Genomic DNA, 15,543 nt, shown 5'->3' with positions numbered 1-15,543 from the left:
CCTGCTGGGGTCAGGATGAGGAAGGAGCAGGACGTCCGCTGCCACTCTGTGGGTGATCGGTGGGGAAGAAGGGGGCAGGGGGCACGATCAGTCTGCATAGCGGGTTGGGGGGTGGGGGATGGTGGATAAGGGGGACAGTTATGTTGTGGGGGTGGGGCAATGTCTGTTGGGGCCATCGCTTCCGGGCCGCTTCATCAGCTTTTTGCGGCTGAGAGCCATGTGACTGGAGCATTTTTTACATTTTTTTTCATGGGGGCGCCTGAGAACTGGTTTAAAAATCAGTTCTGAATTATGCACAGATTCATCACTTAGAATCAAAATGGCATAATTGCCCCCAGAGGTTAATTGATTTACTAACTGAAAAGAAAGTTTCTTTTCAGTCAGTAAATCAATTAACCTCATGTGTGCTGCATCTCCCTCTCTCGCACACTCAAAATAAACTCTTAAACAAAAATGACCATGCAGTTGCTTTGAAATTGAATTGTGCTGTACATTTAATTGTTTTTTATGAAAGGTTTTTCGACTATTTTCTGTCCAGTAATATTAAAATTCTGATTTATATACCATTAGCAGGCCTGGGACTGAACTCTCTGGCCGGCTAGCCTTGAATATTCTAGCCTGGCAGTGCCAGCGTGGCCCCAGCACTGCCCAAGGAGCAAAGTGGCAATGCCCAAGGGGGTGGGGCCCAAGAGACAGGGCCTATTGGGACAGGACCTACAGAGGGGCGATTGGTGGGGATGACATTCCCGCTGCCACTCTGCAATTGTGATCAGTGGCAGAGAGAGGGAAGGGGCTGTATGGACCTGGCCATCGGGGTGGGGCATGGGTTGGAACTGCTTGTGGGGGCGGGATGGGGGAATGGGATTGGGGAGATCAGGACTGCCGGATGTGGGGGAGGGGGAGGTTCGCACACATTGGGGCTGGCGTGGAAACGTCCAAGAAGTCAACGATCAGGGAGTCGGGGGGATCAGAGCAGCAGTGCTACGGTGTCGCGGGGCTGGCCAGCTATTGGGCTGGCCTGTGATTGGGACGCCATCAGTGCTAGACCAGTGCATGCACAGTGTCCCGCTCAGTGTTATGCTGCTGGCCTCTGCAGCAGAAATAGGCCCAGCCCAGTGCACAGAGATTCATCTTGAAAATCCTACAAAAAAAAAGCAGGAATTACTGCAGGTTTTACGCGAGTTTGACACTTAGAATTGTTTTGGGAGAATCTCAGCATCCTTCTTTAAATATGGAGACCAAAACTGCACACAGTATTCCAAGTGTGGTTTCAGCAAAACCCTATGCACTGTAGCAAGACTTAAATGTTTTCTTGTATTTGAATCTCCTTGCAGTAAAAGTCAATATTCCATTTGCCTTCCTAAATGTTTCCTGTACCTGAGTGCTAATTTTCTGCGTTTCTTTCATGAATGCACTATATCCAAGTTTCACACCTTGAAAAACATTCTGTTTTTTTATTCTTCTAACTAAGTAAATAACCTCACACTTCCCTATTTTATATTACACCTGCCACCTTGTTGCTCATTCACCTAACCTGTATCTCTTTTCAGTCTCTTTGTGTCCTTCTCACAGACCACATTCCCACCTAGCTTTATATCATTAACTCGCTTAGTTAGATAATGCTCTGTCTCTTTGTCTAATTTATTAATATAGATTGTGAGTAGCTGAGGCTTTGATCCTTGCTGCATCCTAGTTACAGCCTGGCAACTTGAAAATGCCTCATATTTCCCTGCTCTTCCCTGCACAGGGCCAATTTTCTTTTTTTGGATGTTCGAAGGACATTCCCTCTTCTGCGAGAGACGAGAAATAGTGGACACAATAAGGAGTCTTCCATTTAAAATGGAGATGAAGGAAAATTTTTTTGTCTCAATGTGCCTTCTGTCTTTGGAACTCTGTTCCTCAGAAGTGGTGGAGAAAGTGTCATTGATCATTATTCAGGTTGAATTCAGTAAATTCTTGATTGACAGGAGAGTCAAACACTATAGTGGATAGGAAGGAAAGTGGATTTGAGATCACAGTCAGATCAACCATGACCTTATTGAATAGTATCTCAGGCTCGAGGGATCAAATTACCTACTCCTGCTCCGAATTCATACGTTCCTATCTATGTTTTTTGCTTCTTGTCCGTTAACCCTGCTAATATATTGTCTCGACCCAATGAACCATTGTCTTTTGTGAGGCACCTTATCAGATGTTTTTTGAAAATTCTGGTATATAATTTCTATTGGTTTCCCTTTATCCATTCTAAATCCTCAAAAAAACTTTAACAAAAGTGTCAAACATGATTTGCCTTTAGTAAATAAAAAAAAGAAAGTGCTGGAAAATCTCAGCTAGTTTGGCAAAATCTGTGGAAAGAGAAACAAAGTTAAGGATTCAAATCCAGTATGACTAGTCATATTGAATTGAAAGGTTGGGTACAATTTTCCCACTTTGCTGCACTTGGCGCAGCTCGTGTTGGTCTGGGAAAGTAACTGAGGGCCTAAAATTCAGTTTTGTGTCTGACAATAAACAGTTTGCAGTCCTCCCGGCCATTTTCTAATGGTTTGAACCGGATCGCACCCAGAAAGTGCTGGAAATTTGGTAGAGTAAATTCAGTACTCCTGGTTCAGTGAACTGTGCCTAAATGGAATCTAGGCGTTAGGAATCAGTGTTAGTGCTCTGAGCATTATTCCCCACTGCAAGGACTGAATTTACACCAAAATTAAAATTTTAGTTAAGATAATTCCAGTCAAATTATCAGTAAAACAATTTGAATTTTGTTTTGGTAAGACTAAGAGAACAGCAAAGTCCAAAGAAACCCTCATATGCCAACAGATTCCAGAAAAAAATGACCAAAGAAATACATTTTCACACTTAATACTGTAGTAGATCTGTCATCTTCAGGAAGAAAGAGTTGTATTTATTATTTTAGCATTCTGTGGTGACAGATCCCTCATGTGATTTACACTGTGTTGTAGTACATGGTCTGTGGGAGGAATGGTCGCCATGGAGTTTGTGCTCAGTTACCTGTGGGAGAGGATCAAGAACCAGATCTCGGATGTGCGTTGCTCCACAACATGGAGGGAAAGCGTGTCAGGGCCCAGAGCTCCAAACCAAGCTCTGCAACATTGCACTTTGCCCTGGTTGGTATAAACATTTATTTTAATTGTATATCTTTTCAGAATGTTTATTTGTGCGCAGGAAAATTGCTTGCTGTGCTTCTAGGGAAGGGAGTGAGAGCATTGTAAATTGAAAATCAGGCTTCTCGCTGGTTGAATTATTGCAACAAGTCATTTCACTTAATAAGAAGCCTTTACCTGGGACAATTTAGATTTCATTTATATTTGGGTAAATTTGGATTCGGATATGTTTGATGAACTTTATTCCTTCCTTTAAAACTGAAATAAATTGAAAGTCTTTTTATGTTGTCTGTACTAACCTGACACTGTTGAACCCATTATTTCCAACAAAAACAAACCAAACCTATGCAACCTCTCTTCAAAACTGAAATGTTCCATCCTAGGTAGCACCGTCCCATGATAAATTTGCTCCGCACTCTCTCCAGTGCAATCACATTCTTCTGATAATGTGGCGACCAGAACTGCACATAGTATTCTAGCTGTGGCCTCACCAAAGTTCTATATAACTCCAATATATCTTCCCTGCTTTTGTAATCTACGCCTTGATTGATAAACACAGTAAGAAGTTTCACAACACCAGGTTAAAGTCCAGCAGGTTTATTTGGTAACACAAGCCACTAGCTTTCAGAGCACTGCCCCTTCATCAGGTGAGTGGGATTTTAGTTCACAAACAGGGCATATAAAGACACAAACGTAATTTACAATATAATGGTTGGAATGCAAGTCTTTACAGGTAATCAAGTCTTGAAGGTACAGGCAATGTAAGAGAGTGGATGTTTTCACCACTCACATTGTCTCTACTTTAAAACTTGATTACCTGTAAAGACTCACATTCCAATCATTATTTGGTAAATTGAGTTTGTGTCTTTATATGCCCTGTTTGTGAACTGAAATCCCATTCACCTGATGAAGGGGCAGCACTCCAAAGGCTAGTGGCTTGTGCTAACAAATAAACCTGTTGGACTTTAACCTGATGTTGTGAGACTTCTTACTGTGTTTACCCCAATACAACACCGGCATCTTCACTCCTTGATTGATAAAGGCAAATATCTCACAAGCCTTTTTCTTCACCTTACTAAAATGCCCGTCCACCTTCAGAGATTTATGAACAAACATGTGAAAGTCCCTTTGTTCCACTGAACTTCCAAGTGTCACGCTGTTCATTGAATAGTGCCTTGTCTAATTACTACTTCCGAAGTATATCACTTCACGCTTTTCAGGGTTAAATTCCATCTGTCACTTCTCTGCCCATTTGATCATCCCGTCTACATTTCCTTATAGCTCAAGACACACAGCCTCACTATTACCACCTGGCCAATCTTTGTGTCGTCGGCAAACTTACTAATCCTATCCCACACATAGTCATTTACATAAATTATGAATAATACCTTCTGGGAGGGACCTGAACCCAGGTCTGCAAAATGTTTGACAATTCTATTCTCATTGTCATAATATTTTCTCAATTCATTTTTAGGTGTGAAATTGCCTTGCTGCTTGATGTACTTTAAAATAATTTTGTAATTTTTCTTATTTCTGATTTCCTTGAATGGGGCCAAATGGCTTTAAGTCTTCCACATAGTTTGTCAAACCCTGTTTGTACTTAAATGGAATAAAAACAAACAGGAAGTTCTGGAAATATTATGGACTATGAATATCTCTGGAGACGTAAAAAACAAAGCTAACATTTCAAGTCAATGGTCTTTCATCAGTAATGAAAGAAGTTAGAGATGTTACAAGTTTTAATCAAATGCAGAGGAAGTGACTGAAGGGGGAGGAGGGATACTGGCAATGGTTCTGTTGGTATCATTTTCAGCTCCTATTCATTACCACCCCCATTTGTCATGCATCAACAACCATTTTGTTATCATTCCTGCCTTCTTCCTTGTCACAAATTTTCCTTTTGTTCTTTCTCCTCATCATTTCCTTCTTTCCATGCATCTGTATTTCTTTAAAGTTGTTACATCTCTAAATTCTTCCTATTCTCATGTCAACTCTATTTCTCTCTCCATAGATGTTGCCTGGTCTACTGCACATTTTCAGCATTCTTTGTTCTAATTCCTGATTTTTGGCATCTGAAATATTTTGTTTTTGTTTTATTTGAAGGATTTGTTTACCTGAAAGCTGGTTCAGTCTCTTCCACCATTCAAAACCGCAGTCTCCATGTTATTTGTTGTAATTAAGGTGATGCTATGCTTCAGTTTATATGTTTAGAGAGAGTACTTCAATTTTTGGTTTATTTGTGATTTTCTCCTTTAGTTCAAAACATATCATTTCCTTTTCATTTTTGTTGAAAAAACACATAGCATTTGAACAGACAAATTTCATTTCTTATAGTATCAAAAAAAATCTATAATTTGCAAATCAAACCAAAGACGAACCATAAGATGCTTTAAGCATGTTCTTAGTATTTGGTATCCGATCAGACATCACACACTATAGGGGCGATCATACCATCTTGCCCTGCAGGCTGAACTGGTAAGATTGCAAGAGAGCCGAAAAATCAGGTTCGCCCCAATTTTTTGCCTCTCGTGATTTCACTGGTACTGAATTCCTGCTATAAAGAGGCTGATTCTCATATTTAAATTCTATCTAAAGCAGAATGTAAATATTTTAAGTGAACCCGGAATGTGAGGATCATATAGGCTCTCCATCAACAGAGATCTGTTGTGATTGTCTCGCTGGTAGGACTGGAGGCCATTAAGGCCCAATCGGGGATGGTGGCATGCTCCTTGGGCTGTGCCAGCCTAGTACCCTGGCATTGCCTGTGCATTCTGGCAGTGTCAACCTGGCACACTGGCAGTGCCCACCAGGCACCAGGCAGTGCCAAGGGGGCAGGTCCTGAGGGGAATGGGACCCCATGGGAGGGCAAGGCCTGATAGATGTGGAACGTAAGACGGAGGGGGGTGGCAGGAAAGCTGTGCACCCTTGCAACTGGGATCATTGCGGGGGACACTATGCACTCTGCAATTGACAATTGTCCGGGGCGGGGGATTTAACAGCTAGTCCGTGCGAGAAGGGGAGCGAACAGTCAGTCCATGGATCAACCATGGAGGCCAAGTGATAGCCAGGGTGGGGGAAGGTGACTGACAGATCTGTCTGCTTGGTGCTATTGCACAGAACAGAGGGATCTGCGCATGCTTAATGGTTCCTTCTCCTGCAATCTGCTGGCTTAAGCCCTGCTCCCTCCAGCTGTTGGTGGGACACAGTTCTTGCTTCAATCTTTCCTCAAAGTGAGGTTAGATTCAATTTTTAACTCACCAAAAAAAGTGTGATTCTCCCGTTTTCACGCTCGTTTGGTGCTTAGAATGTCTTTGGTAAGCTCACCGCCAATCGATCAGACCAGAGCTATGGGGAGTGATTCTCCTGCCAGCTGAAGGTGGGATCATCGCTGGCCTATTTCATCCAACATGATGCCCAAATGGGATTCTCCCTGCGCAGGTTTCGTGGCCCACCATGCCGACCCCGATCAGCAGGCAGGCGGGAATCATATTATTATGCATGAAACTTCATTTGAATGTCATTAACATGACCAAAGCCTGACTGTCCGGCTGCCAGGGATGCTCCTCCCCGCCCCCCCCACCCCACAGTTGGGAGTCTGCCAATTCATACAACTTTTGAAAAGCAGGGACCAGTACCTTGGACTCTGAGTGGGAGCAAGGAAGTAAGTACCCTCTTTAAATTTCTTCCAGGGTGTAGAGTAATGTTGGTCACTCAAATGACCTGGGGTTAGAGGGGCTCAAGCCATGGCATGATCTTGGGTGATCCCTGGGGGGGAGGGATGGTCCCCTGGCTGTGCCATTTCATGTTGAAAAAGAAGGCAGTCACTCTTCAGATGTTCCATTCAGGCACCTTACCGTTAATAATGCTGATGCTTTTCTCCCTCATGTGAAACCTTTGAGGTCTCTTGGTCACTCAAAATTTCATGGCCGCTGCAAACCCAGAAAGTTTATTTGTACTTTCTGCGCTCCTTGACAAGGATGGGATAGTTCTTGATTAATCTCAGGATCCCAGGTGTTGTCTATTGCTTTTTTTTAAATAGAAATTGTAGCTTTAATAAGCACATCATCACAACAAACTGTACACATCATAGAACTGGGTAGGCTTGAAGACAGATGTGGGAATCATAATGTAGGATTAACACATGATTATTACTAATAATGCAGGCAACAGGCATGATTCACTGCCTATGATCATGTACCAGCTTGATGTTGAAGGAGCAGAATCCCTTTCTATTGTGGTACATCTCAGAGTTGACATATGGTGTCTGTGAAGCAATGTGCCTACAGTCAATGGCACATTGCACCATGCAATCTTCATGAAGCCTTGCTTTCGCTCTGTCTGCTTCTCTCTGGCAAGAAACAATGAAATGTATTCAGTCCTCTTGAAGTAGAGAGTTTCAGTGACCTACATTACATAGTGATGTATGGCAAACTCAGAGAAGTTGACAAATCACTTGCTCCATATTAGCAGCTGCCTGATGGATATTGGTTCTTGATGATGGTCACTTTTCCAGTCATTGGCAATGTTGTCCCCATTTTGCTCTGAGGCTGTGCTGTGGTTGCTGCAGGAGGCAGATTTCAGTGAGGACATTGCTAGCGAATTGGTAACACATTTTCCTCTCTGAGGTTACGACAGGAGAATTGCTGCCTGAACAAACTGGGCAGAAATGGTCGTCTACTGAAAGGCTTTCTACTCATCGCCCACCTTAACTCCAGCTCTCATCAAAGAGAGGATTACAAGATTACAAACACCTGATTGCCCAATAGCACCTCAAATCTTTTAGAACATAGAACACTACAGCACAAACAGGCCCTTCGGCCCACAAGTTGTGCCGATCACATCAATACCTACCAATTCATAGACCTATCTATAACCCCCAATCCCATTAAATCCCATATACTCATCCAGAAGTCTTTTAAAAGACCCCAGCGAGTTTGCCTCCACCACCACTGACGGCAGCCGATTCCATTCACTCACCACCCTCTGAGTGAAAAACTTACCCCTAACATCACCTCTGTACTTGCTTCCCTGCACCTTAAATCTGTGTCCTCTCGTAGCGACCTTTTCTGCCACTCCATCAAGCACCTCATACTGGAGACACTCAATCCATGTTCCACCAAGCCTGAGGTGCTCCTCTTGTCAGTGCAGCTGGTCAGCCTAACTCTATTGTTTGACCACACCATTGGGCACGCTGATCCTTCCTGGACTCTTCCCAAGGCCTTTAATCTTCCAACAAATGCACTCATCTCTGAGGATATTTATCTTTAGACAGTGGCTTCACATGAATTGTCTGTCTGCACAGTATTAACAGCTCCATTACACAAGCATCTGCCACAACTCAAAGAAGAATGCATACTGGTCCCTCTAACGGTTCCATCCAGCAATTCCCACCCCGACATTTGAATCCCTGGAAAACCCATCATTAGGGCTACCGAGCCCTCATGGGAATAGTGGCTCCTGATTTGGACAGCGTGAATGGTGGGGGTTTGTCAGCCTTTAGACACGATGACCATGGGAGTTTCGTTGACTCGAGAGTCCAGTGATGGATGATCTTACTATTTCTCTCTTTCTCTCCTTCTTTGTATCTTCACAAATGAAGGATGAATTTCAGTTTGCAACTTGCCCAGATAGCTTAATCCATGGTGACTGCTGCTAGGGCAGAGTGACTATAGCAAGAGCGCCAGGGCCAGCGCAATCTTGATCCAGTACCATTTGAACCAGCATTGAAATACCAGTGGGCTGAGTTGAGGCTCAAGAACCAGCCACCCATCAGGCTCAGGAGGGATAAGAAGACAGCACTATTGTAGGCTACAGATCTACGGGAGGCGCTAGTCTTATATCAAGCTGTCAGACAATTTGTGCCGCCACAGATTTGGACTTCCCTGGGACACAGTGTGGCACCTGTGCCAATTTTTACATACCTGGCTCCAAGAGGAGAAGGATACCAGTTCTCAGTGCCTGTGAAAGTCACTGCTGCCCTGAACTTACTCACCAGCTGGTCTTTCGAGGGCTCGAGCAGCTGTGTAGTATTTCGCAGACATCAGCGCACAGGTCCATCTGGACTAATCTCCTCTCACCTGGGCAAGCCCACCACAATGTGCGAGCTGCAAGATTCAGTGCAATTGTCGGGATGCCAAAGTTGCAGGGTCAATCGATTGCGGCCCATGCTGCCCTCAGAGCACTGACATGACAGGAGGTGCCCTTCATAAACAAGAATTGGTTCCACCCGCTCAATATCCAGATAGTCTGTGATCACCGGCTGAACATCATGCACATCTGTATACCGTAGCCTGAGAGCATGCATGATGCCTACATCTTGACACACTCAGCGAAACCTGGCAAAGTGAGGGTGGGAAACTGGTTACCCATTAAGGTCACAGCTAATGACTCCAGTACAGAAGCTTAAGAACAAGGGGGAAACCTGTTACAATGAAGCCCACTTTGCCACCAGGAATGTCATCGAGCATTGCATAGGACGTCTCAAGATGTGGTTCCTTTGTCTGGATTGCTCTGGTGGGGCACTCCAATACAGCCCCAAAAGGGTGTCACAGGTCGTGATCACATGCTGTGTCCTGCACATCCTGGCAAAGCAGTGGGGTGACATGAAGAAGGAGGAAGAACATGCAGCCTCATTTGGGAAAGAGGAGGAAGACCGGACCAGGGTTGAGGGGTATCCCTGTGACGATATTATGCCTTTAAAAAGTGTATTTGTGACATGGTCCTGGTGAAAGGACTATTTTATACTGCAACTCTGATTACATTGCCGATAGTCTGCAGCCCTGAACCCACTTGGTCAGCATGCAGAAGAATATTTGCTCCTTGTTATTAGGGTGTTTGATTTAATCGGAGATAATGTAGTTTTGTAAATTTTCGATTAGCCCCTGGGGTTTCCAAGTAGGGTTTAATTAGGTTGATTGACAAGAAGAAAGTCATGTGAATAGGCGGAGCTCGGCTTACAAAGTGAAAAGTAGGCAGTTGCTATTTGAATTTGAAAGGAGCAGTTTGTTCACTCCCTCTCTGGAAATTGAAGGGCACGATCTGGTTGGTTTGCCATGCTGATCGTGTTCACCCAAACAAAAGGTGCAAAGCCAATTTGCAAATTAATGATATGTTTAGCACAGTCAGCACAGCATCGCCTGGCCTTGCAGTTATCTTCTTGCTGGTCAGACCTCATGCTAGGGAGAATCATAGCTGGCCTTTACCAGCGGAGACCAGATGTGATGGCCTCGCTGAGGGAGATCGGAGACCATTGAAGCCCCCGGGTGGTCAGAGGCATTGCCAGATGGTGCCAACCTTGCATGCCCACCTGGCAGCTAGGCACTGCCCACTGTAACTCTGGCAATGCCCACTGAGCACTCTTTCATTGCCCATCAGCATCATGATTTGTGCCGGGGCAGTGCCAAGAGATAGGGCCTGAATGGGATAAAGTCTGAATGGGGATGGGGCTATGACAAGGGAGGGAGTGCTGCAAAGGGGCTGGGAGCTCTGCAGTGAGGGGAGACAGTGGGGAGCTCTGCAAGGGGGATGAAGCTCTGCAAAGAGGGTGGAGAAACAGGGGGGAGCTTTGCAGGAGTTGGAGCTCTGCAGACCAAGATCAATAGAGCAGGCATGCAAGGGGAAGTGATCAGTGGTGAGGGAATGGCAGGGAGGGTGGGGGTTGGGGGGGAGGGGGGAGCTGCAGGGGGGTGGTGGGGTTGGTATGTGGATGTATGCAAAGAGAGATCATTGGCAGTAGGCGTGGAAGGTCAGCTAAAGGAATGATCAGTAAGAGGGACCTTCATCAGGTGGGGATGGGGGAGAGGGGGAGGGAGGGTGGGAGGAGTTATGTCCGAAGTCTGGGACCTGCTAGAAAACAGATATCTCTACAGAGACCAAAGAGAAAATGCTAGAAAATCTTAGCAGATCTGGAAACATCTGTAAGGAGAGAAAAAAGCTGATGTTTCGAGTCAACATGACTCTTTGTGAAAGCTAAAAGGCATGGAAAGTGGGAAGTATTTATATTGCAGGAGGAATGAAAGATGAGTCATAGCCATAGAAACCAGGGGAAAAGTCTGCTAATAGCTGTCCACAGAGAGAATAAAGGGTGCAAAGGTAGAAAACGGGAAGCGCTGGGGGGAGAAAAGGTAAGGGAAGTTGGATGAAGTTGGGGAAAGAATGGGGAGGGGAATGAAAAAACACAATAAAGAAATAAAAGGTAGAGAACATTAAAAAAAAATGAAAACAAAAGGGGGCCTAGGTGGGGTAGAACAAATCATCTAAAGTTGTTGAATTCCATGTTGAGACCGGAAGGCTGTAAAGTGCCTGGTTGGAAGATAAGTCATAGCCATAGTTCACCCCCCCTCCCCCAATCTTCCAAGGATCTGTTGCATACCAGGGTGAGCCTCATTTGGCAATGTGAGCACGACTTTTTTCAAGACAGAAGAGTAATGAAGGTACTGTGAGGGAAACTATTGTACTCCACAGAACCTGGTGAAGTCTGACTCCTGCCTTTCTGATGTCAGCCCACTGACCTCCCATCGCATGTCTGACTGTGAGATAGGGGTACTTCACTTCCCTAAGGGAGGGGGCCAGGGATGGAGGGGGTGGGAAAGGATATGAGGTCTAAGCTCATGGAGTGATGAAGCTGTCATTCAAGGATGACTGAGACTGATGGTGTCATGTGCTCCCACTTGTGGGTGAGGCTGTAGGCTGTATGGGAGATTCAAAGTGTGGAGGGGGAGATAACCATTCCTCTCCGTCCGATGGGAAAGCATTAAGATCGAGAGGCATGTCAGTCTCTATGTGCAAATGTATTTAATAGTGAATTTCTAAGTGTGTCCCCAGAATGCACATTAGAATGGCCTGCTGCGTTCTGCGCCCTCTGGCCTGTGATGCCTTTTGTGGGCATACTGTGGACAGCCTGGACTTCAAGGCCCCAACTGACTTTTGGGTGTCACAGGTATAACGAGTCGCCCTGTTCTGCCTGCTGCCCAGGACATGGGACAGTGTCATGACGTGGACAGGGGGAGGGGCTATTCAGAAGGGCTGCAGACTGCAGGAGTCTCTTTGGTGGTAGACCCCAAGATGGGCTCCAGTGCTTTCTTCTCCCTTGGGGTCCTCACTGGCCCCTGTGCTATTCCTTAGGTCGGAGAGGCAGCTGAATTGAGCTCCAGGACGTCTGTGTCACCTAGCGCTGCTAGTCCTGGAAGCCCACGAAGATCTGAGCCATTGTGGCAAAGTTCTGTGCAACTGTGATATGCATTTGATGCCCTCAGTGGTGGTGCCCCTTGTGACTGTGCCAAGCTTTGTAGTGCCTTAGCCATGTACATTGCAGAATGAGCTAAGCCTTGGATGTCATTAGACATGACTCAGACATCTTGCCCAAGGCTTTCCACTGCAATGCCAACCTTGCTGTCTTGGCCTGAGTACCATGCAATTCTGACACCATCTCCTAGAAGAGCAGGCTTCTGGACTCCTCCAGTTGGACTTGCATTTGCTGAAAAGTTGCTGACACTCCATCCTGTTAAACCTGGCTCTGCATGTGCATCTTGACCAGTGATGGGATGACCTTTTCCAGGGGCCCGACATCTGGCTTGTGAACAGCTGTTACCTAGGATCTAGCAACCTTTCAACTACCAGCTCTGTTGAATGTTACTGCCTATCTGATTTGCTTCAGCAGCTGTGTGGTGTGCACCAGATAGTGACCCAGAAATCTGTGTGCTAACATCTGCACCAAGTTGATTGTCTCTGCAAAGGTGGATGGTGCTGGTGAAAACAGTGGTGATGACTCAGCATTCTCGTAGAAAAATGGAAACTAGAAGCAAGAGTAGGCCATTTGACCCTTTGAGCCTGCTCCACCATTCGTTTTAATCATGGCTGATCATCAAATTCAATATCTTGATTTCCCCCCCTCTTTCCCGCATATCTATTGTTCCTTTTAGTCCCTAAAGCTATATCTAATTTCTTCTTGAAGTCAGACAACATTTAGGCCTCAACTACATTCTGTGGCAGTGAATTCCATACATTCACCACCCTCTGGATGAAGAATTTTCCCCTCACCTCAGTTCTGAAAGGTTTATCCCTTATCCTCAAACCATGACCCCTAGTACTGGACCCCTTCACCATTGGGAGCATTGTTTCTGAATCTACCCTGTCTAATCCTGTTCGAGTTTTATAAGTTTCTAGAAGATCCCTTCTCACTCTTCTGATTTCCAGTGAATATAATCCTAGCCGACTTAGTCCCTCCTCATATGACAGACCTGCGATCCCAGGAATCAGCCTGGAAAACCTCCACTGCACACCCTCTACAGCAAAGACATCCTTCCTCAGGTGAGGACACCAAAACTGTACACAATAGTCCAGCTGTGGCCTCACCAATGCCCTATACAATAGCAGCAAAACATCCCTACACCTATATTCAAAACCTCTTGTTATGAAGGTCAACATACCATTTGCCTTCTTTATTGCCTGCTGTACCCGTGTGCTTACTTTCAGCAACTGATGCACAAGTATCCACCTCTCTCCATTTACACCCATTCAAGTAAAAATCTGTCTTCCGATTATTTCTACCAAAGTGGATAACCTCACATCTATCCGCATTATAATGCGTCTGCCATTCATATGCCTACAGGCTTAGCCTGTTCAAATCATGCTGGAGCATCTCTGCATCCTCCTCCCAGTTCACTCTCCCATGCGACTTTGTATCATCTGCAAACTTGGAGATAATACATTCAGTTCCCTCTTCCAAATAATTAATATATAGTTTGAACAGTTGGGGTCCTAGCACAGATCCCTGTGGTACCCCACTAGTCACTGACCACCAATCAGAAAATGACCCATTTATGCCAACTCTTTGCTTCATATCTGCTAACCAGCTTTCTATCCATCTCAAGACATTACCTGCAATCCCATGTGCTTTAACTTTGCGTAATAATCTGTTACGTGAGAACTTGTTGAAAGCCTTCTGAAAGTCTAAATAAACCACATCCACTGGTTCTTCTTGGTCAACTCTACTCTTTATATCCTCAAAGAATGCCAATAGATTCATTAAACATGATTTCCTTTTTGTAAATCCATGCTGACTTTGTCTGATTATACCACTATCTTCGAAATACTGAGTTATGAATTCCTCGATAATGGACTCTTGTAACTTCCCTAGTATCGACTTTAGGCTCACTCATCTATAGTTCCCTGTTTTCTCTCTACCTACCTTTTTGAATAGCGAGCTTACATTAGCTAGTCTCCAGTCTGTCAGAACCAGTCCAGAGTCCAAAGAATTTTGGAAAATAACCACCAATGGATCTACTGCTTCCAAGGCCACTTCCTTAAGTACTCTGGGATGAAGATTACCAGGACAGATTTATCCATCTTCAATCCCACCAATTTCCCCAAAACCATTTCTCTACTAATGATGATTTCCTTCAGCTGCTCACTAAAACTTGTTTCTCTCAGAATTTCTGGTACATTGTTTCAGTCTTCACAAAGGAAGACATGAATAAAGTATGAATTTTATTCCCTGGCCATTTCTTTATTCCCCGTTATGAATTCTACCATTTCTGACTGTAAGAGGCCTATATTCATTTTTGTCGATCTTTTTCTCTTTATACCTATAGAAATGTTTACAGTCAGTTTTTATGTCCTTCACCATCTTACTTTCCCTTCTTAATCAATCCCTTGGTCCTGCTTTGCTGAATTTTAAACTGCTCCCGATGCTTAAGCCTAATGTCTTTTCTTGCCAATTTGTATGCATCTTCATTGAATATGATACTATCTCTAATTTCCCTTGTGAGCAATGGTTCAGCCGCAATTCCCTTGCCACTCTTGTGCCAAACAGGAATAAACAACTTCTGGAGTACACCTATTCACTCTTTGAATGCCTGCCATTGCTTGCCCACTGTCTTTAGTTTCAGTAGTGTTTCCTAGTCCATCATGGCCAATTCATGGTTCATACCATTATAGTTACCTTTATTGAGATTCAGGACAATTAATATTAGTTACAGTTATTACTTTTACAGAACAGTCAAGATTCAAACATAATGCTGGACTTTGACTTAACTTTGAGTGACTGGCAAGGACCCAAGCAGATATTGGTCTGTATCCACGTGTTGGTCTCTGCAGTCTCCCCAGTATGTCTGATTTTTGGTCTGGTCTGATCCTCTTCTTCTGGGTCTGGCCTGTTTTCTCTTCTTCTCCTCTGGATGGTCCAGGGCCGTGCTTCACAGTTGTTGGTTTCTAGAGTTGCCGCTGTTGGTAGAATGTTGTATAGCACCTTTATCCTTTGATTGTTTTGCACCCTTTAGGGCGGGCCCTTGATCACTACCAATCAATTGATCAGGTTGATCATCTTGATCAATGGAGTCCAGTCGGGTGCTACTATCAATTTTGGGGTGTGTACCAAGCAGCCATGCCTGTGAGTGCTGGGAGCATGTATGTCACATACCTGTCT

At 44.6% G+C, this 15,543-nt stretch overlaps 1 protein-coding gene across 5 annotated transcripts in view; it reads left to right on the top strand.

Moving 5' to 3' along the window:
* Window positions 1–15,543, top strand: part of adgrb2 (adhesion G protein-coupled receptor B2) — a 930,376-nt gene that overhangs the window by 314,357 nt on the left and 600,476 nt on the right. The window contains exon 5 of one of the 5 annotated variants that reach the window (XM_080211624.1): window positions 2,958–3,122. The exons of the other annotated variants lie outside the window; for them this stretch is intronic. Coding sequence (XP_080067750.1) covers window positions 2,958–3,122 — 165 coding nt within the window. The remainder of the gene's footprint in view (window positions 1–2,957; window positions 3,123–15,543) is intronic. 5 annotated transcript variants of the gene reach the window in all.

The sequence above is a fragment of the Carcharhinus amblyrhynchos genome, chromosome 24 (assembly GCF_965287045.1).
Source record: "Carcharhinus amblyrhynchos chromosome 24, sCarAmb.v2.hapA, whole genome shotgun sequence".
NCBI classification, from domain to species: Eukaryota; Metazoa; Chordata; class Chondrichthyes; order Carcharhiniformes; family Carcharhinidae; genus Carcharhinus; species Carcharhinus amblyrhynchos.
Note: the sequence above shows the minus strand (reverse complement) of the source record. Positions and strands in the feature narration are given on the sequence as shown.